This window comes from Oryctolagus cuniculus, chromosome 20 (assembly GCF_051225735.1).
Source record: "Oryctolagus cuniculus isolate XC-2025 breed Fujian yellow rabbit chromosome 20, ASM5122573v1, whole genome shotgun sequence".
In the NCBI taxonomy this organism is placed as follows: domain Eukaryota; kingdom Metazoa; phylum Chordata; class Mammalia; order Lagomorpha; family Leporidae; genus Oryctolagus; species Oryctolagus cuniculus.
In genome coordinates, this window is record NC_142886.1 from 41327660 (window position 1) to 41351755 (window position 24096).

Sequence of the window (24096 nt, forward strand, 5' to 3'; positions counted from 1 at the left end):
CTGTTTGAAAAACCCCAGTGCCCGCCTGTCCCACTACTTCTGTTCAGTGCCAGACCCGAGTGGGACCTTGCTCCCTGCAGACCCTTTCGCTGCCTCTGCCGCGGGCACTGGGAGGGCAGGCTTCCGGGCGGCAGAGAAGGGGGACACGCTACCCAGGTGCCAGGGTGGCCAGCGGGGGTGGGAGCTGGGAGGAGCTGCTGTCAGGGTGAGCCACGGCAGCTGCCACTTCTGTACCCAGGAAGGCTGGATATGGGCGGTCACCCACAGCCCAGCCTGGCTCACACCTGACGCCCACGTGACCCAGGAGCCTGGCTCACAGCGCAGGCTCCCCACCAGCAGCTCCACCTTGGCACGGCACGGCACGACACAGCACATCCTGGAAGCACATTTTCCTTCACGGTCCCACCAGGGTCCCTGGCTCCCGCTCCCCCGCGGCCCCAGACCTGTGCCCCAACGCCAACTCCCCAGGCATCTCCCAGCTCCTCCCCTTGACACGGCCTCCTCCACCCCCAGACAACTCAGGAAGGTGTCTTCCCTGAAGTTCCTACAGACCACACCTGGGTCCCCACTGTCCCCCGGCCCGGGGCTGCGGCTGTGGCTGGGGTGGGTGCATTTGGTGTCCTCTGCCTTGCTCCGAGGGGCTGTGAAATAAAGCCAGGAAGCCCAGAGGTGGAGGCAGGGCAGGCGCTCGCTGCCGCCGGGCCACCAGGCAGCCTTGGAGGCCTCTGAGAACCGCGGAGCAAGCAGAGGGGCCAAGGCAATCTTCTGTCTTTAGGTCACACAGAGAAGGGGTGGACACATCGCCGGTTGGGGCCCCTGGTCAGTAACAAGGTCTCCAGTAGCACGGGGGACATCGCCGCCAGCGAGCAAGTCTGCCCTGGGGCTGTGAGCTTCGGTCCACGAGCCACAGGTGCAGGAACACGCACGGAAGGGAGGGGAATCCATCACCAGGGTTACCTGGCAGGTGTGAACTCAGCCCTGGCTCTGTGGAAGGTGCTGGAGCTCCGAGCCCAGCCAGGAGACGCGGGTAAGACAGCGATGGGCACGCACCCTGGCGAGCTCCGGCACAGAGCTCCGGCAGAGCGTCGGAGGGTCCCGGGAAGACTCTAAGGCATCACGCTCCATCATGGTGCCGACTCGGAAGCCACTGTACGCTCAGACCCCTAAACCCAGGCCCCCCTCCCAGCCGGCAGGATGCAGTGGCCACACCTGTCTCTGCACACCCGTCTGAGGGGTTAGGAGGCAATGTGCTCTCGGCCTGACGCCCCTGGGTAATAAACCCACGCCCTAAAAACCTCAAAGAGATCACGTGTTTTCCACTGCACTGGCTCCAAGCCGGCACCCACAGCGCCATGGCCAACAGCTGCATTGAGCCGACAGCAGTGCCCAGACACCATAAGGGGCTGGGGGGGAGGCAGCATTCACTCACCAGACAGTGGGTCTTTGCCAATCATCAGAACATTGGGCAAATTCATTACGATCAGCTGCTGGAGCACTTCCTACAGAAACAAAGAGGAAAAGACACCGTTAACAGCAGGAAACAGAAATAAAGAATGATTAAGTAAATTACAGCTAATGAGGTCACTGGGTGCGTGTGCACTCATTAAACGGTAGCTGGGAAGGCGCAGTAAGATACAAATAGATGTGATGAGTCAACAGCTAACTGATGTGCCGTCGATCATTATCAAGGAAAACAGGCCCTGCAGAAGGAGACACCACGCGGCCACGGCACTTTCTTCCCTCGAGATGACCACAATTATTTCCATCATGTGGCTCGTGTGACTACAAAAGGGGAGACTCGAGGTGGCAGGGAGGCCACCAGGCCTCACAGCCTGGTTCAGGATGCAGGCACTAAGCAGGCACCGGTACAAGAGGAGAATTTTCTCACTTGCACAGGCTTCCCAGGGGAGGAGCCCCTCAGAGCTGCTTCAGCAAGGCAGGACCCTCAGGCCGAGGCCTCTGCAGGGAGCCCCGCTCCGGCCCCACGCACGCCCCTGGGGCCCTGCGGCCTCCACCTCCCAGAGCACTTCTCAGAGCACCCCAGTCTTCCTATTCCTTTTTTAAGAGATTTTATTTGGGCCGGCGCCGCAGCTCACTAGGCTAATCCTCTGCCTGCGGCGCCGGCACCCCGGATTCTAGTCCTGGTTGGGGCAACAGATTCTGTCCCGGTTGCTCCTCTTCCAGTCCAGCTCTCTGCTGTGGCCCGGGAGTACAGTGGAGGATGGCCCAAGTTCTTGGGCCCTGCATCTGCATGGGAGACCCAGAGGAAGCACCTGGCTCCTGGCTTCGGATCGGCGAGTGCCAGCCATAGTGGCCATTTGGGGAGTGAACCAATGGAAGGAAGACCTTTCTCTCTGTCTCTCTCACTATCTAACTCTGCCTGTCAAAAAAAAAAAAAAAAAAAAGATTTTATTTATTTATTTGAGAGGTAGAGTTACCGACAGTGAGAGGAAGACACAGAGAGAGAAAGGTCTTCCATCCGCTGGTTCACTCCCCAAATGGCTGCAACGGCCGGAGCCCAGCCAACCCGAAGCCAGGAGCCAGGAGCTTCTTCCAGGTCTCCCACACAGGTGCAAGGGGCCCAAGCACTTGGGCCATCTTCCACTGCTTTCCCGGGTCATAGCAGAGAGCTGGATCAGAAGAGAAGCAGCCAGGACTAGAACCAGCGCCCATATGGGATACTGGCACCGCAGGCGGAGGATTAACCTACTGCGCCACAGTGCCAGCCCCTTAGTCTTCCTATTCTAAAAGCGACCCCTACAGAAATCCTTCACCAAGAAAGCTTTTCTTTTCATTATTTTATTTTATTTTAGGTTTTCAAAGATTCATTTATTTGAAAGGCAGCATTTATAGAGCACAAGAGAGATCTTCCGTCCACTGGTCCTCTCACAAATGGCCGCCATAGCTACAGCTGGTCCGGTCAGCAGCCAGGAGCTTCTTCCGGGTCTCCCACATGGGTGCAGGGGCCCAAGGACTTGGGTCATCCTCCACTGCTTTCCCAGGCACATGAGCAGGGAGCTGGATCAGAAGCAGAGCAGCCAGGACTCGAACCAGCACCCATATGGGATGCTGATGCTACAGGCCAGGGCTTTAACCCACTGCGCCACAGCACCGGCTCCTGGGGTGGGTCTTTGACACAGGGGTTAATACCCCACTTGGGACACCTACATCCTGTATCAGAGTGCTGCGGCTGGGCTGCCCCTCTGCTCTGACCCAGCTTCCTGCTAATGCGCACACTGGGAGACAGGTGAGGGCTCAAGTACTTGGGGCCCCGCCACCCACCCGGCAGACCTGGACTGAGTTCTGGGATGCTGGTTTCAGAGTTTCAGTCCCAGCCCTGGCTTGGTGGGTATTTTGGGAGTGGAGCAAAAGACAGAAGATCAATCTCTCTCTCTCTCCAAATAAACATTTCAAAGAAGGGACAGGTGCCTGGTATAGCAGTTAAGCTGCCCACGGGGATGTCTGTGTCCCTCAACAGAGAGCCTGGGTTCAAGCCGCCGCTCTGCTTCTGATCCAGCTCCGGCTAACGCATCACCCTGGGTGACAGCTCAAGTAGCTGAGACCCTGCCACCCACATGGGAGACCCAGATCAGAATCCAGGCTCCTCGATTGGGCCTGGCCCAGCCCTGGCTGTTCCGGCCATTTGGGGAGTGAACCAGCAGACAGAAGATGTCTCTGTCTCTCTCCCTTTCTCTGTGCAATGTGTGGCGTCTCTGTATGCCGCAGGCTGCCTGCTGGCCCTGAGAAGAAAGGGGGGGTGGTCACACATCCGGCGGACGCCCCAGGGCCCAGTCACGAGGTTAGAGAAGCGGCCCTCACGTGCAGGCTCCAAAGAAAACCAGGGTGACGCTACTTCCCGTTACCATCCCACCGTGGCTCCTGTCCACAGGGCCGATGCTCAGCCACGGGATGGACCCCGCTCCCAGCATGCCAGTCCTCCTCCACCTGGTGTCCTGTCACACACATCACCGCGTCAGCAAGGGTTGACGGTCCCCAGACACGTCTTGGGGAACACCAGCGCCCAAGTGTGAGCCGTGCAACGGCAACGGCATCGGTGCTCCTGTAGGTCTGGGACGGCGGCGCCGTGAAGCCGTCTCGGGGCTGCACGAGCTCCCCATGGCCCGCCTGGGCCCCCAGGGATGAGACGCACGCCTGGGAAACCCACCTTCTGGCTCACTCGCGCTGCCAGAGGAGGGTCCTACACAGCCCCCTCCCAGCTCAACCCTGAATTCCGGCACTCAGGCCAACCTGGAGAGAACTAAGGCCACTGCGTCCGCCCGCCTCCAGCCCCTTCCTGGGGGCTGCCTGGGGTCTGGGGCTCGGGACCCCTCCTCATGGAGAATGGGCTGGGTACGGGATTCTACCTCTTCTGCTTTACGCCTTTGAAACGAACATGAAAGCAAACCCGCCAAGTGGTGTTTTCACGCGAACGCTAATCGAAGCATAATAGTGGAAATATTGCTAGAAAACCTACGTAGCCTCCTTCCAAAACAGGATGTTTAATTTTGTCTAATCAGTACTTTCTAAGTTTCCCACAACAAATATATGTCATTTGAGCAACTAAAAATGACATGTCGGGCCCGGTTAGGTGCAACAGGTTAAGCGGCTGCCTGAGATGCAGGCACCCCTCACTACAGCGCCAGTCCAGCCCCAGCTAATGCGCCTGGGAGGCAGCAGATGGTGGCCCAAGTCCTTAGGCCCCTGCCACCCAGGCGGAGTCCCAGGCTCCTGGCTTCAGCCTGACCCAGCCCCGGCTGTTGTGGTCATTTGGGGAGTGAAACAGTGGATGGAAAATACCAGCCCCCCATCTACTGCCTTTCAAATAAATAAATGTTTAAATAAAACACTTTTTAAAAGTCCACTCCTCTGAAAACACCAGAGGTGTCTCTTAAGCCCTAGTAGTTCAGCCAGAAACCCTCCAGCCCGTGAACTGAGTCCCCTAGGGGCCATCACTCACACTTCCAGCAGAAGCAGCAGGAGGCCAGTGCTGCAGAGTAACACAACTCCAGACACATGAATTTCAAATTTCCCAGCCGCTGACTTAAAAAAAAACAAAACACGGCAGGTGTCTGGCCCAGTGGTGATGACACCGGGGCCCCACGCGGCAGCGCCAACTTCCCGCTGACGCACACCCAGGTGGTAGCAGGGATGGCTCAGGGAAGTGGGCTCCTGTGACCCACAGGGCAGACGGGGACTGAGCTCCCAGCACCCAGGGTCGGTCTGCATTTAAAGACTAAGCGCATTGAAGGAGGCGCTCACCCTCCCTCTGCTTCTCAAACAAACAACGTTAAATACAACAGGTGAATGAATTCTATTAATACACCTTAAGGCAACATACGCAAAATAGAATCCCTTCAACAGAAAATCAATGGAATATTATTACTGAGCTATTCTACACTCTCTTTCCATCCCATGTCTTTCAGATCCATGTGCTTTTTACATGTACAGCACATCTCAATTTGGATGCTAAATTCTCACTGAAAATACTTGGTCTAGACTCAGAATTCATGAAATTTACAGTTGAAAAACACAGATTCCCATTCCTGGCTTGTTCCAAACACACCTAAATGTTTTCACATAAGTGAACGGAAAGTCGGTTTTTAAATCCAAATGAATTAAGCTGGTAAGTTCGCTTCCTCAGCCTCACCAGCCGCATCTCGGGCCTGGGCAGCCACATGTGGCTCCTGGGTGCCCGCGACCTCCCACACGCCTCTGCCCGCCCCAAGGAAAGCCCAGCAAAGGCTCAGAGCTCCCACGGCGGCGGCCGTCCCCGGGGCGACAGGCCAGGCCCTCAGTCCGGCGGGGACGTGAGGAGGCTGCTGACGAGGGGACCCTCCGCCTGGCAGCGGGGACAGAAAGCCACTGTGCAGCCACAGCGGAGGCTGGTCTGCTGGTGAAACCTGGTCACACCCGCAGGAAGAGGGGGACGTGTGGGGCCGGAGAGCAGCCCTCAGACCCGCTGCCCGGCCCCTTGCCCTGGCCCCACCCCCCCTTCCCAACCCCCGCCCCTCCTGCCGCTCAGTCCCTAGGCCCTCCTCCTGAAGCCCAACACCCCTCCCTCCCCGCACCCCTCCCCCACTCCGTCCCCTCCCCTCCCCTGCCCCCACCTCTTCTCCCGCCCCTTCCCCGCCCCCTCCTGTGGCCCTGTGCTTCCCGGGCAGGAGGGACCAGCCTCCACCCAGCTCCCTCTTGTCACCAAGCCCAGTGGCCTGGCGGGCAGCGCAGTCAGACCTGGCATGTAGCCCTCCCACCGCTAGCCCCCAGCACATGGTGGTGGCGGGGCAGGAGCATCCAGGTGGGTTCGCAGCCCCTTCCCTCTCCTCCCCACTCCCCGTGGGTTTGCTCTCAGAGCCGCACCAGGCAAACTCCCGCTAACGGCACCCCAATGAACCCAAAGAATTCTTAAGCCACAGCTCCAAGAAAAAACAAAGGGAAGGCCGGCGCCGCGGCTCACTAGGCTAATCCTCCGCCTAGCGGCGCCGGCACACCGGGTTCTAGTCCCGGTTGGGGCGCCGGATTCTGTCCCGGTTGCCCCTCTTCCAGGCCAGCTCTCTGCTGTGGCCAGGGAGTGCAGTGGAGGATGGCCCAGGTGCTTGGGCCCTGCACCCCATGGGAGACCAGGAGAAGCACCTGGCTCCTGCCATCGGATCAGTGCCGTGCGCCGGCCGCAGCGCGCCGGCCGCGGCGGCCATTGGAGGGTGAACTAACGGCAAAAGGAAGACCTTTCTCTCTGTCTCTCTCTCTCACTGTCCACTCTGCCTGTCAAAAAAAAAAAAAAAAAAAAGGGAAAAACCGGGTCAGAGGAGGGCGTGTCTGGATCCTGCAGGCGCAGAAAAGGCACTGAGAGCCCGCAGGACACCCCCAAACCTAGGGTCTCATCTCGTGGAGAGGCTCCCGGCACGTCTGTCACCCCAGCAGGACACCCCCAAACCTAGGGTCTCATCACGTGGAGAGGCTCCCGGCACGTCTGTCACCCCAGCAGGACACCCCCAAACCTAGGGTCTCATCTCGTGGAGAGGCTCCCGGCACGTCTGTCACCCCAGCAGCTGTGACTGGGTCGGTGTGACCAGGTGGAGCACGCTGCTGCCCCAGGACTCCCAAGGGGCAAAGGCCTCGGGGTACAGCAGGGTGGCCGGCCTTGGGGTACAGCACGGGCAGTCAGAGGTCACCCAGGACCAGAACCGAGAGCAGGCTGAGCGGACGCACACCTGGTGGTCTGCCCTACTGCTCAGGAGGCCCACATCCCACCCCAGGGGCCTGGGATCATTCCCAGCTCCAGCGCCCGACTCCAGCTTCCTGCTAATGCGGACCCTGGGAGACAGCAGCGATGGCTCAAGAGCCTGGGTCCCTGCCGCCCACATGGGAGACCGGATGGGGTTCCCAGCTCCTGGCTTCAGCACGGAGCCCAGTCCCGCTGTGGGCATTTGGACAATGAGCCAGCACAGCTCTAATATATATTTCTTTAAACTTAAGTATGTAAATAAATATTTGTTTAAAAGAGAAAATGCAAAAGAAATATACCAAAATGACAATTTTCTTTATTGAAGTGGTGAGGACAAGCAGTTTTTCCCATGCTTGTAAGGATCTGTTACATGGTTATGTCACCTAACTTAAATCACGTAACCCTCGCAGAGTGCCTCCCACACAGAGAACATACAGTCACAGGTCCCCACTTACCAGGCACTGAGCCGTGCACCTAACAGACTCACTAAAAAAAAAAATAAAAAAATAAAAAAAACACACCAGGGAATCTCTTCTGAGGCATTTGTGTGAATCCAAAATGAAAAGGATTAGCATTTTCTAGACACCCCCAATCCTCAGAAAGAACCCAGGACACAAAGCCTCTGCCTCCTAGGAGGAGCAGGGGCCAGCCAGAGGGACCCCAGGGGCCTGGGCATGTGGGTGGGAGGCCCTGGGGGAAGGGCAGGGGCTCCTTGAAGACAGAGGCTCCCGGGTCCCAGCCAAGGCCAAGCAGGGGCCTCACCAGCAGCCCCCACCCGGCCAGGGCCCCCAGGGCTGCACAGGCACAACGGTGGCAGAAGAGGCCCAGGGCAGAAGCCCTTCCAAGAGGGCGTGCAGCCGAGGCCAGCTTCAGCCTCCACCCGGAACGCGGAGGCGGGTGAAGAGCAAGGACTCCACGGCTCTCCCCCAGAGCCTCAGGGCCCAGGACGCTGCAGAAGTCGGTGCCTCGCAGGCTGGGGACTCTCCACAGGGGTCTACAGGCCCGGGTGACTCTCCACCAGGGTCTACAGGCCTGGGTGACTCTCCACAGGGGTCTACAGGCCCGGGTGACTCTCCACCAGGGTCTACAGGCCTGGGTGACTCTCCACAGGGGTCTACAGGCTGGGGACTCCCCACGGGGGTCTATAGGCCCAGGTGACTCTCCACAGGGGTCTACAGGCCTGGGTGACTCTCCATGGGGGTCTGCAGGCCCGGGTGACTCTCCACGGGGGTCTGCAGGCCCAGGTAACTCTCCACGGGGGTCTACAGGCTGGGGACTCTCCACGGGGGTCTACAGGCTGGGGACTCTCCACGGGGGTCTACAGGCTGGGGACTCTCCACGGGGGTCTGCAGGCCCGGGTGACTTCCCATGGGGGTCTACAGGCCCAGGTGACTCCCCATGGGGGTCTGCAGGCCTGGGTGACTTCCCATGGGGGTCTGCAGGCCTGGGTGACTTCCCATGGGGGTCTGCAGGCCCGGGTGACTCCCCATGGGGGTCTGCAGGCTCGGGAAGCGAGAGGGAAACCGCAGAGAACCTGCCACCAACTCCCAGTGGAGGCTTCCCGGGAGGAAGACGATGCCCATGGTCGCCAAGGAGACAGGGGATGGGCCGGCTTTCAGGGACAGCACTGCTGCTGACCTCCCGCCCTCTGGAGCCAGCACGGGGTCTGCTCTGGGGCTGGGTTATTCCAGAGACACACGCTGTGCACCTGGCTGGGAGGTGCACACAGCACAGTTCTGGGAAGGCTTCCCTGGGGCAGTAGTCGCCAAGCTGGGCCAGGTGTGCACAGCAACTCAAGCCTTTGGGGTCACGTTTCCCAGGAGGGTGACCTTCCCCACCCATCCGCACCAGGCCAGGCCCCCGCTCATTCCCTAAACTCAGCTACGACGCCACCTCCTCCAGGCAGCCACCTGGCGCCTGTAGCCGCGTGCGCTGTTCCCTCCTCCACACTCCTGAGGCGGCACCTGCCCACTTCTAAAGCACTTTGCAAGTTCCACCTTGTCAATCAACTCCCTACTCAGAGGCAGCGAAAAGCCAACAGTGACAGCGAGGAAAATCAGACAAACCAGAAAGCAGCCCTTAAAATGCACAGTAAGGAGGCAGGTGCTTGGGGCAGCGGTTACGAAGCCACTGGGGACACCGGCATCGGAGACTAGAATGCCCCTGCTCACGCACCTGGGAGGCAGCAGGTGACAGCTCAAGCACTTGGGTCCCTGTCACCCACGCGGGAGACCCACAGTGACTGTGGCCCGGCCCCGGCTGTCATGCACATTCGGGGGGGGGGGTGCACCAGCAGAAGGGAGATCTTTCAAATAAATAAAAGAAAAAAAATCTTCAGAACGTATGATAAAGTTGAGTGGGGGAGGGGTTGTCCCCCACCCCTATTCTTGCTGAGAGCACCAAGCCTGACGCCAACCGCCCCGTGCAGCGACGGCGGCGGCCACGTGTGCTGTCACTGCCCAGGCCTCCAAACCTGCCGGAAACTGACGCTGTTTTCCTTAAAAACAAAGACAGGAACAGTTTAGAATCTGTTCCACCATTTTCCATTAACGCTCGTGCAAGTGAACTCTCCAACACAAACCACACATTGCAAAGTGAGTTTGCAGTGCTGGTCTGAATATTCCACGCGTTCTTCTTTTTTTAGATGTATTTCACGTATTTGAAAGGCAGACTGGCAGTCAGAGAGACCCCCAAATGTGGGCGTTTTTTGAGCAAACTAAGCCAAACAAGGCCGATTCTCAACTGCTACTAGGGAGGGACTTCCGGAGGCAAGGCCACCCGTATGCCAGTGCTCCCAGGGGACGCTGCTCAGCCCTACCCAACGGGGAGGGCTGGGCGACCGAGGTGTAGACAGGGTGGTACTGACCCCTGCGCCTCTCCCCACGACCCATCTCCCCCCTCACCCAACCTGGCCCAGCGGGGTCCCTCGCTGCGCCTTCTACCGCCTGACCCCGGCTTCCAGCTGGCACAGGGTAACAAGAACACGGCAGAACGTTACACAGCTCTGGCCGTGACCCTGGACCTGCTGGGCTCCCCCACACCACGCCAGGACGCATCCAGCCTCCAGCCTGACCCTGGCCACCCCCCGCCCCATCACAGGGCACCCAGGGACTCAACCCCAAAGCCTGGAGCTGCAGCCCACCTTCCAGCAACTGTGGCAGTGGGCAGGCCTCGGATGCGCCCTGCCCCGCTCACGGCCGCCGGGGCGCACGCTCTCATTCCCCGCAGGCGCCGGCTCGCCCCCTCCAGCAGCTCCACGGCAGCCCTGGCGCGATCAGCGGGTAATGAAGTGCCTGCGTGTTAAGTGGCTGTCACACAAAGCCGCTGACAGATTCAATCCATCTGTTCCACCTCATTCCAATTAATCCTGGGGTCCCCAGGGCCTGAAACCAGCTCGGATGTGCACAAGCCCAGCTCCCCTCGTTAGGCCACGCTGCCGCCCGGGTGCCCGCCGAGCCCGTCTGAGGCTCCCGAAGCCTCAGGGCCCCTCCCACGGAGCTCCTGGCTGAAGTCTCTCCCATCAAGCTGAGCGGGCAGGAGCACCTGGACGCTCAGAGACCACCACGTGAGCACAAAGCCTTGTCGCCACCTTGGCCTTGAACTTGAACTTGCAGTGGGCTTCCCGGCGAGGCACAGCCTCCTCTGTCACAGTCCCAGGACCCCCGGGCTGCCAGCTTGGCAAGGACGGACCCCACCTGGGAGGGCAAGCCAGGTACCCCCCAGGAGTGCTGCCCCTTCCCATTGGGGCCGTGTGATGCAGGGCTGCCCCATGGCACAGTGGGGTCATCTGTCGCCAGGAAGCGTCTGTTCTCAGCCCCTGGAGCAAGGAAGAGGGGTGGGCGGGCAGCAGGGGCAGGGTGCAAACCCAGGCCCTCTGCCAAAAACCTCTGCCCTGGAACTGCCCAGGGACCACGTCAGAGACGAACGGGAGCCAGGCCACCAGCCCACCACACGAGCTTGTGCAGGGGAGAGGGGCCCTCGTCCGTGCACACAGACCCCACGCTGGGCGATGGCGAGAGTCTGCTCTATAAAACCTGAGGAGCCCTCCCAGTGAGAGTCTGTCGGGCGGGCGCCCAGGGCTCTGGATACCACAGCACGGAGCTCGGTTCTACCCAGTGGTGTTTACCTGGGGTCTACTGCATGCAGGGCTCTGCTCCAGGATGGGCCTGGGGGAGACGGAGGAAGGACTCAGGGGCGGGAGGGAGGCAGGGGTCTGCGGTGGCTCAGGGCTGCCCGCAGGGCTCAAGGCTGGCGTCAGTGCCCTGGACGACACCAGGAACCTCGTACTGTAGCTGCGAGGAGCCATCTTCCTGCCAGGGATCGGGGTCCCCAGAGCGTCGTCTTTGAGCTTCTTGGAAAAGTCAATGTTTCTGTCCATGGGCGGGCAGCACCTCTGCCCCCACCCCACCCCCATAGCCAGAGGACAGTGGGGGGGCCTCCAGGGCCAGCAAGGCCTCCCCACACCCTCCCGGCAGTGGGCGGCTCCAGGCTGACTTCCCTCAATGCCTGGGAGCACCCACATGAGTTCTGTGGGGAACACGGTGCCTCTCCACCCACTGTTTCCTACCAGCCAGCTCACCGCCCAGGGCCTGCAGGCACCACCCCAGGGCAGGGCTGGGGCAGCGCCACACCCCAGCCACCCTCACCCCACAGCCTGCACGGCTGCTGTCAGCTCTCCCTCCCAGGGTGCAAGCGAGAGCTGGAAAAGCAGCGTGCACCAGGGAGCCTCCAGCATCTCAAACCACGGGCGCCCGACAGAGCAGAAGGGCCGGCGTGGAGGCCAGAACCCAGGCCTGGCACACGAGCACCGACACCCACAAGGCAGTGCGGCCTGCAAATCCCCCTCCCTGGGGCAGACACCGCCCCAGCCGAGGGCAGGCGGGCAACTATCAGTGATGCACCTGCTGGGGTCAGCTGACGCAGCGGCTGCAGGGGGTATGCACTGCAGGCCGAGCCCTGCCCTGGGGGAGCTCACAGCCTGGGGGGGGGGGACAGCCCACTGGCAAGTCTGGCGCCCTAACAGAGCTGGTGGGAGGTATCTGAGCTGGGGACAGCAAAGGCATATGGGAGGGGAAACCCAGGAAGGCTCCAAGGAGGTGGTGCAGCGATGAGTCACTGCCATCCCATATCAGAGTGCCTGGGTTCAAGTCCTGGCTTCATTACTTGTGATAGGGCTTCCTGGGAGGCTGGAGATAATGGCCCTAATACTTGGGTCCTTGCCACCCATGTGGGAGGCCCAGATGGAGCTCCTGGGTCCTGACTTAGCCTGGCTCAGCCCTGGCTGTGTGGCCATTTGAGGAATGAGTCAGTAGATGGAAGATTTCTGTGTCCCTCTCTGGTTTTCAAATAAAATAAAAAAATATGTTTAAGAAATGTACCCACAGCAGCAACAGTGGCTTTGGGGTGCCCCCTGCCAACTCCCATACCAGCTGCCGGGTCTCAGCTTCAACCTCTGCCAGATGAGCAGGTGGGCGGGCATCAGGCCTAAGCCACAGGCGGCCAAACACTGCGTAAGACACAAAATCAGGCCCCGGCCGGCGCCACAGCTCACTAGGCTAATCCTCCGCTTTGCGGCGCCGGCACACGGGGTTCTAGTCCCGGTCGGGGCGCCGGATTCTGTCCTGGTTGCCCCTCTTCCAGGCCAGCTCTCTGCTGTGGCCAGGGAGTGCAGTGGAGGATGGCCCAAGTGCTTGGGTCCTGCACCCCATGGGAGACCAGGAGAAGCACCTGGCTCCTGCCATCGGATCAGCGCAGTGCACCGGCCACAGCGCGCCAGTCGCGGCGGCCATTGGAGGGTGAACCAACGGCAAAAGGAAGACCTTTCTCTCTGTCTCTCTCTTTCACTGTCCACTCTGCCTGTCTCAAAAAAAAAAAAAAAAAAAAAAAATCAGGCCCCAGCAGGAGCTATTTGAACCCAAAGCCCTTCCTGTCCTCCGGGTCCACTGGGCACTGTTCCTGTCCCCACACGGCCTCCCTCCCGTGGGCAGGCAAGCACAAGAGGCCTCGGCCACTGGAGACGGACGCCCCCAGGGAAAGGCAGGCCACAGCCACCTGTGTGTGTGGGAGGGGTGCATTCCAGAGGCCTGGAGCATGCCCCCCACCAGGGCTGGCCCCTACCCCTTCCCCTTCTCAGCGCTCAGGACCAGGACCAGGACCAGGTACTCTGACCCGGGAAACCCCCACTGCCTGTGTGGCAAGGCCAGGCCTGACTCCCCAGGGCGGGGCCCCGGCTCAGCCTCGGGTCAGCTGCTGGCTGCCCAGCAAAGGCAGCAAGGAGCAGGGGGCGCGCCGAGGGTCCCCCTGCTCGCTCGTCCCAAGCGGCGGTGGGCAGAGGGAGCCGTGGTCAGCACTCTGCGCTGGGGAGGGGCGCTCACAGCTGAAAGCCGAGAGGATCTAAGAGCAGGAGCCCGAGGGAGGGCGGGAAGTCAGGGCACCAGGGCAGGCGGGCGGGCAGGCGTGCGCCAAAGGGGCCTCCAGAGCCCAGCCCAGACCCTCAGCCCTGCCCCCGCACCGCCACGGTGCTCTCCACGCTCCCACACTTGCCTGCAATGCCCGCCCTGCCCGGCCTTCTGCAACCCCCTTGGTGGGCAGTCATCCTGCCGCCTGCCCGAGTCCCGGCACCGCGCACTGTGCACCGCGCACCCCAGGTGACTGTGACCTCGGGGACTCCGGCGCAGGCCCCGCGACACGGTCCCCCACTGGCCCACGCACTGCCCAGCAACTGCAGCACAACAGAAGTAACTGGGCCCAGGGAAGGAGGCCTGGGGAGCACCGGGACCTGCACACGCCCCACCCGTCTGCAGGGCCCAGAACGCATCGTGTGGAACAGTACATCCACATGTCCCACAGGCCGGAAGCCGTGTCTCCTACGGTCTCATCCGCTCAAGGCTCTGGCAGGTGCGAATCCACCATCAATAGAAGCTTCAGCATGCTTGGGACATGGCAGTAAATGAGACGAAGAGATAAACAAACGTGTGTCACGTGTGCTGGAAACAGTAAGAGACACATGTCACACGCATGCACTGGAATAGTCACACACACCCCAAAAGAAACACGGAGCAGGGTGGGATGACCAAGCACGAAGGGGATGAAGCCACCTCGGTCAGGTGGTCCCCAGGGGCCCCCAATGAGGTGAGAGGCGGGCAGAACCGAGTGCATGAGCCAGGTGGGGGATGCGGCAAGAGAGCACCCCAGGCAGAGGGAGGAGCCGGCAGGCGCTGTGCCTCGAGGTGGCCCGGGTTCCCTCTGAGGCCGCCTCCACAGCACAGCGCTGTGTGCAGCAGGCGCCCCGGTCACGTGTCCAAAGTCACTCACCCCATGCTCGGTTACCAAGAGGGTTTCAGCTGGGGTTCCAGGCACAGGCAGAGGCCACCAGCGGTGCTGTGATAAGGAGGACTCTGAGGACAGATCTGGTCAAGAAGGATGAGTGATGTCTGTCTTAAGACCCTCGGACAGGGCCGGCGCTGTGGCGTAGTGGGCAAAGCTGTCATCTGCAGTGCCAGCATCCCATATGGGCGCCGGTTCAAGTCTCAGCTGCTCCACTTCTGATCCAGCTCTCTGCTATGGCCTGGGAAAGCAGTAGAAGATGGCCCAAGTGCTTGGGCCCCTGCAACCACGCGGGAGACCCAGAAGAAGCTCCTGGCTCCTGGCTTCTGATCAGTGCAGCTCCGGCCATTGAGGCCATTTGGGGAGTGAACCAGTGGATGGAAGACCTCCCTCTCTCTCTGCCTCTCCTTCTCTCTCTGTGTAATTGCGACTTTCAAATAAATAAATCTTTAAAAAAAAAAAAAGACCCTAAGGCACCCCTTTATTTATTTTACTGTTTTAAAAGGCAGAGTTAGAGAGAGGGAGAGACACACAGAGAGATCTTCCATCCGCTGGTTCATTTCCCAAGTTACTGCAATGGCCAGGACTGGGCCAGGCCAAAGCCAGGAGCCAGGAGCCTCTTCCGGGTCTCCCACGTGGGTGCAGGGGCCAAGGACTTGGGCCATCTTCCACTGCTTTCCCAGGAGCAGTAGCAGGCAGAGCTGGATAAGAAGTGGAACAGCTGGGACTTGAACCGGCAGCCATCTGAGATGCCGGCGTCACAACAGCACCCATTCATATAACTTGGCAGCAAACGCGGAGGGGATGTGGGCAAGACACCAGTCACCCTCCTCTCCAGGTACAAAAGCTGTGCGCCAGGCTCGCTCTGCTAAACCAGCCTCACTCTGAGTGTCCTTCTGAGCTCCCAAGGGCAGCATATTAGATCACCTCCCTCCCCCGCAAGGCCTGGCACGCGGGAGGGGCTCAGTGACCATTTGTCCAAGGAGCTGGCAAAGGGCACCACGCCCAGGGGCAGCAGGCATGTTCACCTGTGCGCACACGGTGTGAGCAGCCAGAACTCGAATCCTGACCAAGGACAGAAACCCTGCCCTGCGAGGAGACAGACACGGCCCTGCTTCGTGGGGCTCCGACCTGGGGACGGGGGCGGGGGCGGGAAAGCTCCTCTTCCGTTCTCTCTCTCTTCATCAGATGTGGGCGAGGCAGGTGTATGGGAAGACGCCCCAGAAACAAGAACGTTGCCAAGGAGAGAAGACCATCAAGACCAGCACCCGGGCGCAGGCAGGCGCTGCTCTGGTCTCCCACGAGGCCAGCCGTAAGCCTGCACCGCAAGCAAGAGGCTCCCGCACCAGCTGCCCCCGAGGCGACTGCAGCCCACGCCGCCCGTGCCACGGAGGCCAGCTCACTCCTCCAGCCCGAGCCGAAAGACGAGAGCAGACGCAGGTGTGCACATTAGCTGCGCGCCTACTACGCGCGAGGTTCCTGCAGGCAAGGGGTCATGGTCAAGGGCGTCCGGCCCTGGTTCCACACTTCCCTGTTCAGACGTCACCTTGCGTTCAGCAGGGCAGGTGCTGTGCCTGTGCCCACCTTACAGAGGAATAAGCTAAGACACAGGAGACAAGGCCACGGCTGGGGCACGTGGCTAGCAGCGACCATGCTGGGGCTGGACATGCAGGTTTTCCGATCCTGGGAGTGAGCAGCTGGTGAGAGGAGGCAGGAACACACCACCAGCCAACGGCCTGCAGCCCAAGGGGTCCACAGGGGGATCTGAGGAGCTGGGGGGTAGAGGGGGGTCTGCAGTGCCTGGGAGGCCTCCCTGGTCACTCCTGGCTGACAAGAAGCACGCCAGGTCCTCTCCCCACAGCTGTCCCTGGGCACTTCTCATGGGCGCTCGCGCTCACACGGGGGCTCTGCGCCAGCCCCCAATCTTCACCCAGGGCCTCTGAGCTTCGTGCACTCACAGCGGCCTCGAGCTGCCCTCTACTCACTCAGCAAGTGTCCGCCTGACCTCCCAGGGCAGCCCCCGGTCTACAGGGAGCCTGGGGGGGGCTCCTCACCCCCACCTCCGGCCTTGTGGGGGCTGCCATCCATACAAGGACACGCATGGAGCTGATCAGAGGGGAGGCGGTGTTAACGAGGCACTCACCGTGTGACAGACAGGAAACGGTGGTTAAGAGCAAGCAAACGCACAGGCCAGCGGCTGAGGTCACCGCAGCAGCGGCAGACACGGGGGAGGATGACACAGCCCCAACCGAGCCAACGAGGGGCCGTCACAGCCTTTGCTAAAAGCACCCGGGGCCAGGGAGCGCTGGGCCGCACGTGCACGGAGCCGGTCGATCACCACTGACAGCCCTGGCTGTGACACTCGCCTGGTCCACACACGGCCCAGTTTCATCACCGACCTGCAGCTACCCGGATGGTGCCCGCGGTGCTACCCCTGGCGCCTCTTCCCGCCCAAGACACCACAACCCAAATCGCAGGCACAGGCTCTCTCTGCGCATGTGCACATCCTGGGAGAGCTCACGCGTTTCGGTCCCGTTTCCCCTTATAAACCAGGGCCACTGCTGCCGCAGAGCGTCTGGGCACACACGCTACCCTTAGCGAATGTTTGTGCGACTGCTGGCCTTCCGTTAATCTGTTCGGACAGCTGCATAATATCGCATTGTGCCCTCGTGTCTTAGCGCATTCGTCCGTTCTCCCACTGAAGGGCATCTGGGCAGCTTCCAGGATTTTATCATTGTGCACAGAAGTACAGCGGGCATTCTTGTGCAAGGCTCCCGGCGTCCATGTGCAGGAGCCCTCTGGGGAACACGGCACAAACTGGAACCAGCCGGGTCACAGCCGGTACAAATGGTGAGCCCCGGGCGTTTGTGCCAGGCTGATTTTCCAAAGCACCGACGTCAATCTGCCCTCCCACCAGCAAATGAGAAGCAGAACAGTGAACGCTGGCGACACGCCAGAGGTCTCCGTGAGCACGGATCCTTCCTGACTCCCTCCTGTTCATGTCCCCTTGACAGGGAGCAAACAAACCCAGGACGCCCCAGCATCACAGGTGAGTGTGGGGAAGACCTGGGCCTTGACCCCCAGCTGCCCCGGGCTCCTGCCCCTGCCGCCTCCCACCCAGCCGGGCAAGAAACTCCAGGCAGGGCCGCCACGGAGCCGTCACACGACTGCGTCAAAGCAGACACCTCCACGGGGCCACATTCGGGGTCAAGGGTTGAAACACGGATGCTCCCAGGCCAGTCTGTACAGGCTCTGACCTTGGTCACCTGGGGAGGCCAGAACGGATATGCCGCTGCCTGTCTGCCCAGTCCTGCATGACCAGGCTCCTCAGTGCCCCTGACGCAAGTGCATCCTCGTGGCAGGCAACAGGGGCAGGAGGTGGGCGGGGCCGCACAACCTGGGCTCCGCAGCGAGTGTGCCGCCTGCCAGCCCAGCCCAGCCCAGCCCCTGCTCTTCCTGCCGGCTGGCTGGCTCTGTGCAGCCCCTGCAAGAGCTGACAGCGCTTGGACCTCCCACGGCAGTTCCTTATTCATGCCCGCTTTCTCCTGTGGCACCCCGAATCGGAGCCCAGTTTGAGCCCCAGTTGCTTCACTTCCGATCCAACTTCTTGCTACTGCGCCTAGGAAAGCAGCCAATGATGGCCCAAGTACTTGGGACCCCTGTGGGAGACCAGGATGAAGTTACTTCTAGCTCCTGGCTGCTGCAGACGTTTGGGGAGTGAATAAGTGGACAGAAGCGTCTCTCTGTGTGTGTGTCCATCTCTCTCTCTCTCGCTCTATTCAAAAAAAAGGAGTTCAGGGGTATAAGTGTTTGGCTCTGATCAACGAGTTCTCTTTGTCTCTGTACCTTTTAAGTAAAATGAAAACAAACAAAAGACACATTTAAACAATCTTTTTAATGTTTACATATTTTTATCTACTTGGAAGGCAGAGCAAGAGAGAGAGAGAGAGAGAGAGAGAGAGGGAGGGAGGGAGGGAGGGAGGGAGGGAAGGAGGGAGGGAGGGAAGGAAGGAGGGATCTTCTATCGGCTGGTTCACTCCCCATCCACACGCTGGCGCAGGGCAAGGCCAAAGCCGGGAGCCAGGAACTTCACCCGAGTCTCCTGCATGAGCGGCAGAGACCCAAGTACTGAGCCATCATCGGCTGCTCCCAGGCAGCATTAGCAACAAGCTGGGCTGGGCGTGGAGTACCCGGAGCTCAGACTGGCACCCTGGAACGGGCTGCAAGGGCCCCCCACAGCAGCTTCCCCACTGTAGCACAGTTCCCACCCCATGAGAAGATAGACACGTTTAGGGGGCCGGCGCTATAGCACAGTAGGTTAAGACTCCACCTGCGGCGCCAGCCTCCCACATGGGCACCGGTTCACGTCCCGGCTGCTCCACTTCTGATCCAGCTCCCTGCTAACACGCCTGGGAAAGCAGCGGAGGAGCTCAAGTGCTTGGGCCCCTGCACCTATACCAGAGACCCGGTGAAGCTCCTGGCTCCTGGCTTCTGCCTGGCCCAGCACTGGCTTTTGAGGCCATTTGGGGGAGTGAATGACCTATCTCCTGCCTTTCAAGTAAATAAATAAATATTTAACATTTTAAAATAAAATAGAACCGAAGTGTTGGGATGGGTTTCAACAACAGACTGCTTCCCAGGGCCTCAGCTGAGGCTCCGGGGGCCAGCATGGACTCCTGAGAAGTCAGGGCCCCTCCCTACCTCAAACCCACACAGGCTCAACAGGTGTCTCTCCAGTGAAAACAAACTCACATTACAATCCACACAAATGACCTCTGCAAAACTGCCACCAGGGAGCCAGCAGTGTGGCCTAGTGGATTAAGCTTCCTCCTGCAGTGCCAGCACCCCACATGGGAGCCAGTTCTAGCCCCGGCTGCTCCCCTTCCAATCCAGCTCCCTGCCAATGCATTTGAGAAAGCAGTGGAAGACAGTCCAAGTGCTTGGGCACCTGCACGCATGAAGGAGACCCAGAGGAAACTTCTGGCTCCTGGCTTTAGATCGGCCCAGCTCCAGTCATTGTGGTCATTTGGGAAGCAAACCAAAGGATGGAAGACCGCCCCCGCCCCCAACTCTTTCAAATAAAATAAATCTTAAAAAAAAAAAAAAAAAAAAACCTGCCAACAGCAGGAAGCCAGTCGCCTTGGGACAGCTGGACGGGAGAGGAAGCAAAGTCAGAGGAACAAAGCGCCTGTAGGCGGAGACGTGCGACTGAAACAGCAATCACCCGACTGAAACAGCAATCACCCGACTCCTGCAGGAGCCGAGACGCCGTCCGCAGGAGCCTTCTTACCGTGGAAACTCTCAAGTGTAAAGAGACAGCAGCATAAGCAGGGCCCACGCACCCTCCTTGGGCAAGATCTGCTTCGTCCATCCTCTACCCTCGCACAGAACGGCAGGAGCAGGTGTGGGGCCGCCCGCAGTGCCGCCCCTCACTCCACGCCCCCAGCAGAACGCTCCCGGGGGACACGGCATTTCCTGACGCGACCACGGTCACGAGTGTCCAGCTGTGTTGTTCTGCTCTCTGTGTGTGGAGGCCAGCGCAGAGGCAGGAGGGTCAGGTCAGGGGACAGAGGGCTGGTGACTCGCACACCCCAGGCAGGGTCTCCCCTCCACGAACCTAACCGGGAGAAACTGGAGGGCTGATGCAGTGGTCCTCAAAGCTCCCACGAGGGCACAGCCGCACCCCACTGGGGGAAGAAAGCACAGAACGGTGCCTCTGAGGGCCAAACTGACACCCGCCTCCAGCAAGACAGGTGAGCTCCAAACTGGGGGTGCAGCAGAGTCGCCTTGACCCACAAAAGCTTCTCCTGCCACTGTGGGCACGTCACACCTGGTCACTCAGCTGCCCCCAGAAGAGGCCACAGGGCAGGCAGAAGGTGCTGAGTCCCTGTGGGGTGTCCTAGCCTCTCACCCCCAGCTGTCCCCTGGAGGGGACTATGACCCACCAGACCCATCTCACATGTTACCCAAAGACAACAAAAGCAAGCAATCAGCACACAGGGGGGCACAGCAGGTGTGACCCAGGAGTGCAGGGGGCACAAGAAGCTTGGCAGATGTGACCACATGGCACATGGGACACAGGGAAAAGAGCAGGTGTGACGGAGGCGTGCACGGGGCGTAGAGGAAACAGCAGGTGTGGCCACGCATCAGCAGGTGTGGCCACGCATCAGCAGGTGCGGCTGAGCAGCGGCAGACCAGGGGAGAACCTCTGGGTTCTGGATTTCACCTCCTCTGCATTCTCCATGTCCAAGTTGCATATTCTTCCTGCTACTGAGGGCAAATGCATGACAACTTGGCACGGGCGGGGGAGGGAGAGAGCCTTTAGGCTCTCTGTCCTGCACGGCCAGCCTGGCTCAAGTCCTGTCTTCTAGCCACTTCAGGCCTCTCCCAGGAGACCAGCTCACTCCCCTCTCCAGTCCCAGTGGTGTCCCCGCCTCCTTCCGGCTTCCCTCTGCTGGGGCGGGTCTGCCACTCAGCCCGCCCTGCTCCCTACTCTCTCTCTAGCGGGGAGGACTTCTTTGATGTCAGGGCAGCAGACAACACCCTGGCGGAGGCTGAGCAGCCTCGGGGTCCAGCTCAGACCCTGCATCTGTAAAATGCCCAGAGAGGGGCCCGCGCTGTGGCACAGCGGGTGAGGCCACGGCCTGCATTGCCGGCATCCATTACGGGTGCTGGTTTGTGTCCTGGCTGCCCTTCTTCCAATCCAGCTCCCTGCTAACGGCCTGAGAAAAGCAGAAGATGGCCCAAGTATTTATACCCTTGCCACCCAGATGGGAGACCCGGATGAAGCTCCTGGTTCCAGCCTGGCCAATCCATGGCTGTGTGGCCTTCTGGGGAGTGAACAGGCAGATCCTTCTCTCTCACTCTCTGAAAAACTGTTTTCAAATCAATAAATAAATCTTTTTTAAAAATCTGAGGGCACAGCCGGCGCCGCGGCTCAATAGGCTAATCCTCCACCTGCGGCGCCAGCACAGTGGGTTCTAGTCCCAGTCGGGGCGCCGGATTCTGTCCCGATTGCCCCTCTTCCAGGCCAGCTCTCTGCTGTGGCCAGGGAGTGCAGTGGAGGATGGCCCAGGTGCTTGGGCCCTGCACCCCATGGGAGACCAGGAGAAGCACCTGGCTCCTGGCTTCAGATCAGCGCGGTGTGCCGGCTGCGGCGGCCATTGGAAGGTGAACCAACGACAAAGGAAGACCTTTCTCTCTGTCTCTCTCACTGTCCACTCTGCCTGTCAAAAAAAAAAAAAAAAAATCTGAGGGCACACGTGCTGTGTGTGCAACAGTCCTGACCGACGCAGACTCACTAGTGGGTGAAGCACACCCAAGCATGAAGGTTGGGCCTCATAACCATCTCAACACGGCCCCAGGCGGCCGCCACATCGGTCCGCACCAGGGAGAGACTTATCTGCCACTCCCTGCACCAGATGGCTTCCACAGGCACTGCTCACAGGACGGGTGAACCACACAGCACCCAGGAGATCACACAAAAAGCAGGAGCCAAATTAGCCCCTCTCCAGGTGGGGCGGACTCTGAAGCAGCCTGGCCTGCTAGGGACGATGTATTCTTACATATTTATTTTGAAAGTCAGAGTTACAGAGAGATCATCCATCTGCTGGTTCACTCCCCAAATGGCCACGACAGCTGGGCCTGGGCCAGGCCGAACCCATGAGCTTCATCCGGGTCTCCCACTTGGGTGCAGGGGTTCAAGCACTTGGGCCCTCTTCCGCTGCTTCCCCAGGTGATTAGCAGAGAGCTGGATGGGACACAAACCGGTGCCCGCAGGGTATGCCAGCAGTGCCCGTGGCGGCTTTACCCGCTGCACCCCAATGCTGGTCCCAGGGACGGCAGATTCAGAAGCTGTAACTGCATGTCTGCCGTCCACTCAGCTCTGCTCCCCGTGTCCCATGGAAGCCACCAGCAGGCGAGGGGCCCCTTGCAAGATGGGAAGACACCCAGACACTGAGGCTGGCTTTGGCCTGAGAAGGGGGCATAGGGCGGAGCAGCAGCACCTGGGGTCCTACACACCACGTGGCCTCAGATGTGGACAGAGGCTCAGGCATGGCTGGATGGTGGTGCCCCCTCCAAACCCAGCCCAGGCTGTTAGTAAAACAGTGCAGTCCTGTCTATGGTACAATCTACACCCTGACACCATCCTAGGCTCTAGCCCCACCACCATTGCTGGAAGCCAGGTGGCCACAGGGCCCAACCACTGGGATTCGCTGCTCCTACCTCCCTGCCGTTCCCCCACCCCGGCAGTTATAAAAGGACCTGTCCCTGAGTGTGTGTGTGTGTGTGTGTCTCCCCCTCCCCGTCTGACCTCTCTCTCTCTCTCACACACTCTCCTTCTGCCTCTTTGCCTTCTACACCTCTTCCCTCCAGTCTGCCGGGTTTCCCCCAGTAACCCCTTTCCCTTACTCCTTGTTGCGTGTGTTTTGCGGTGGCCTTGCACAGAAACCTCTGCTGCTCCTGCACTTGGGGCCAGCAGCCTTAGACTGAGCCTCTAAACAGCCGGGGGCTCCCCCCCCACCCCCCACCCCCCCACCCCCCCACCCCCCCCCCCCCCCCCCCCCGCCAGCCCAGCCCGGCTCACCACAAGGGACTGTCTGCTCAGAGCCAGGCTGGGGGAGGGCCCGGGGGTGGGCCGAGGGCCCGGGGGTGGGCCGAGCCCCCAGGGGCCAGCCGTGTTAACTGCCCCCTCATTCAGCGGTATTCGTTTTCCTTGCAAAACCAGTTCTTACTGCTCAAGAACAGCAGGGGCTCGGCTCTGTGAATGGGTGAATGGCCGGCAGGAAACCAGACACCCCTGGGAACAGCTCCCTTCTGGAGACCTGGGGCACTGGGAGACACAGGCTCCTGGGGGTTGCAAGTGCTCACTGTCAGCTGCGTGCTGGGACAGGGAGGCTCCATGTAGCTCGGAACCCGATAGCTCCCCACAGTCCTGAAGAGAGGAGGCTGCGCTGTCCAGAGAGAAACGCATCAGCACGGCACCATCCCCATCCCACGGCCAGACCCGCGTGAAACCACATGCGGGCACCACGCACACGGGTGCCTCCTGGGAAGACAGTCTGGGGGCATCACACCCGAGTACCAGTGCACAGGTGCCTCCTGGGAAGACATTCCAAGGGCCTCACATCTGGGTACTGCACCCCACCTGGGTACCACAGCCCAGTGCATCCTGGGAAGGCACTCGGAAGGGGCTGCACTGGGTCCCGAGGAGACAGGTGCATCTACTGGCAGTGCCAGTGCATCCAGACTCAATTGAGCAGATCATCCCGGTGCTCCCTCCGAGAGGAAAGATCGGGACTTCCACGACCGTGCCAGCAACAAGGTGCTGGTGGGGGGGGGGGGGGGAGCAGTCCCCCACGGCACAGCCTGGACACGGTGCGGGGCAGCCGGGGAACTGCCGGTTTTTGTGTGGTGCTAATAGGTCACAGGCTGCAGTCCTCACTTCCCTCCTTCCTGGACAGACAGCGCCCGGCAGGGGCACACAGATGATGCCCCTCGCCCCCAAGCCCACAGCACAGGGCGGCCAGCATCAAAGCAGGCACAGT

At 60.4% G+C, this 24096-nt stretch overlaps 1 protein-coding gene across 6 annotated transcripts in view; it reads right to left on the minus strand.

The window, feature by feature from the left end:
• Positions 1 to 24096, minus strand: part of CCDC88C (coiled-coil and HOOK domain protein 88C) — a 122216-nt gene that overhangs the window by 69766 nt on the left and 28354 nt on the right. For all 6 annotated transcript variants that reach the window (XR_016226854.1, XM_051826128.3, XM_051826127.3 and 3 more), the window contains exon 4: positions 1430 to 1499. Coding sequence is in view for 5 of the 6 variants with exons in the window: in XM_051826128.3 (XP_051682088.3) it covers positions 1430 to 1499 (70 nt within the window). In the remaining variant the exon portion in view is untranslated. The remainder of the gene's footprint in view (positions 1 to 1429; positions 1500 to 24096) is intronic.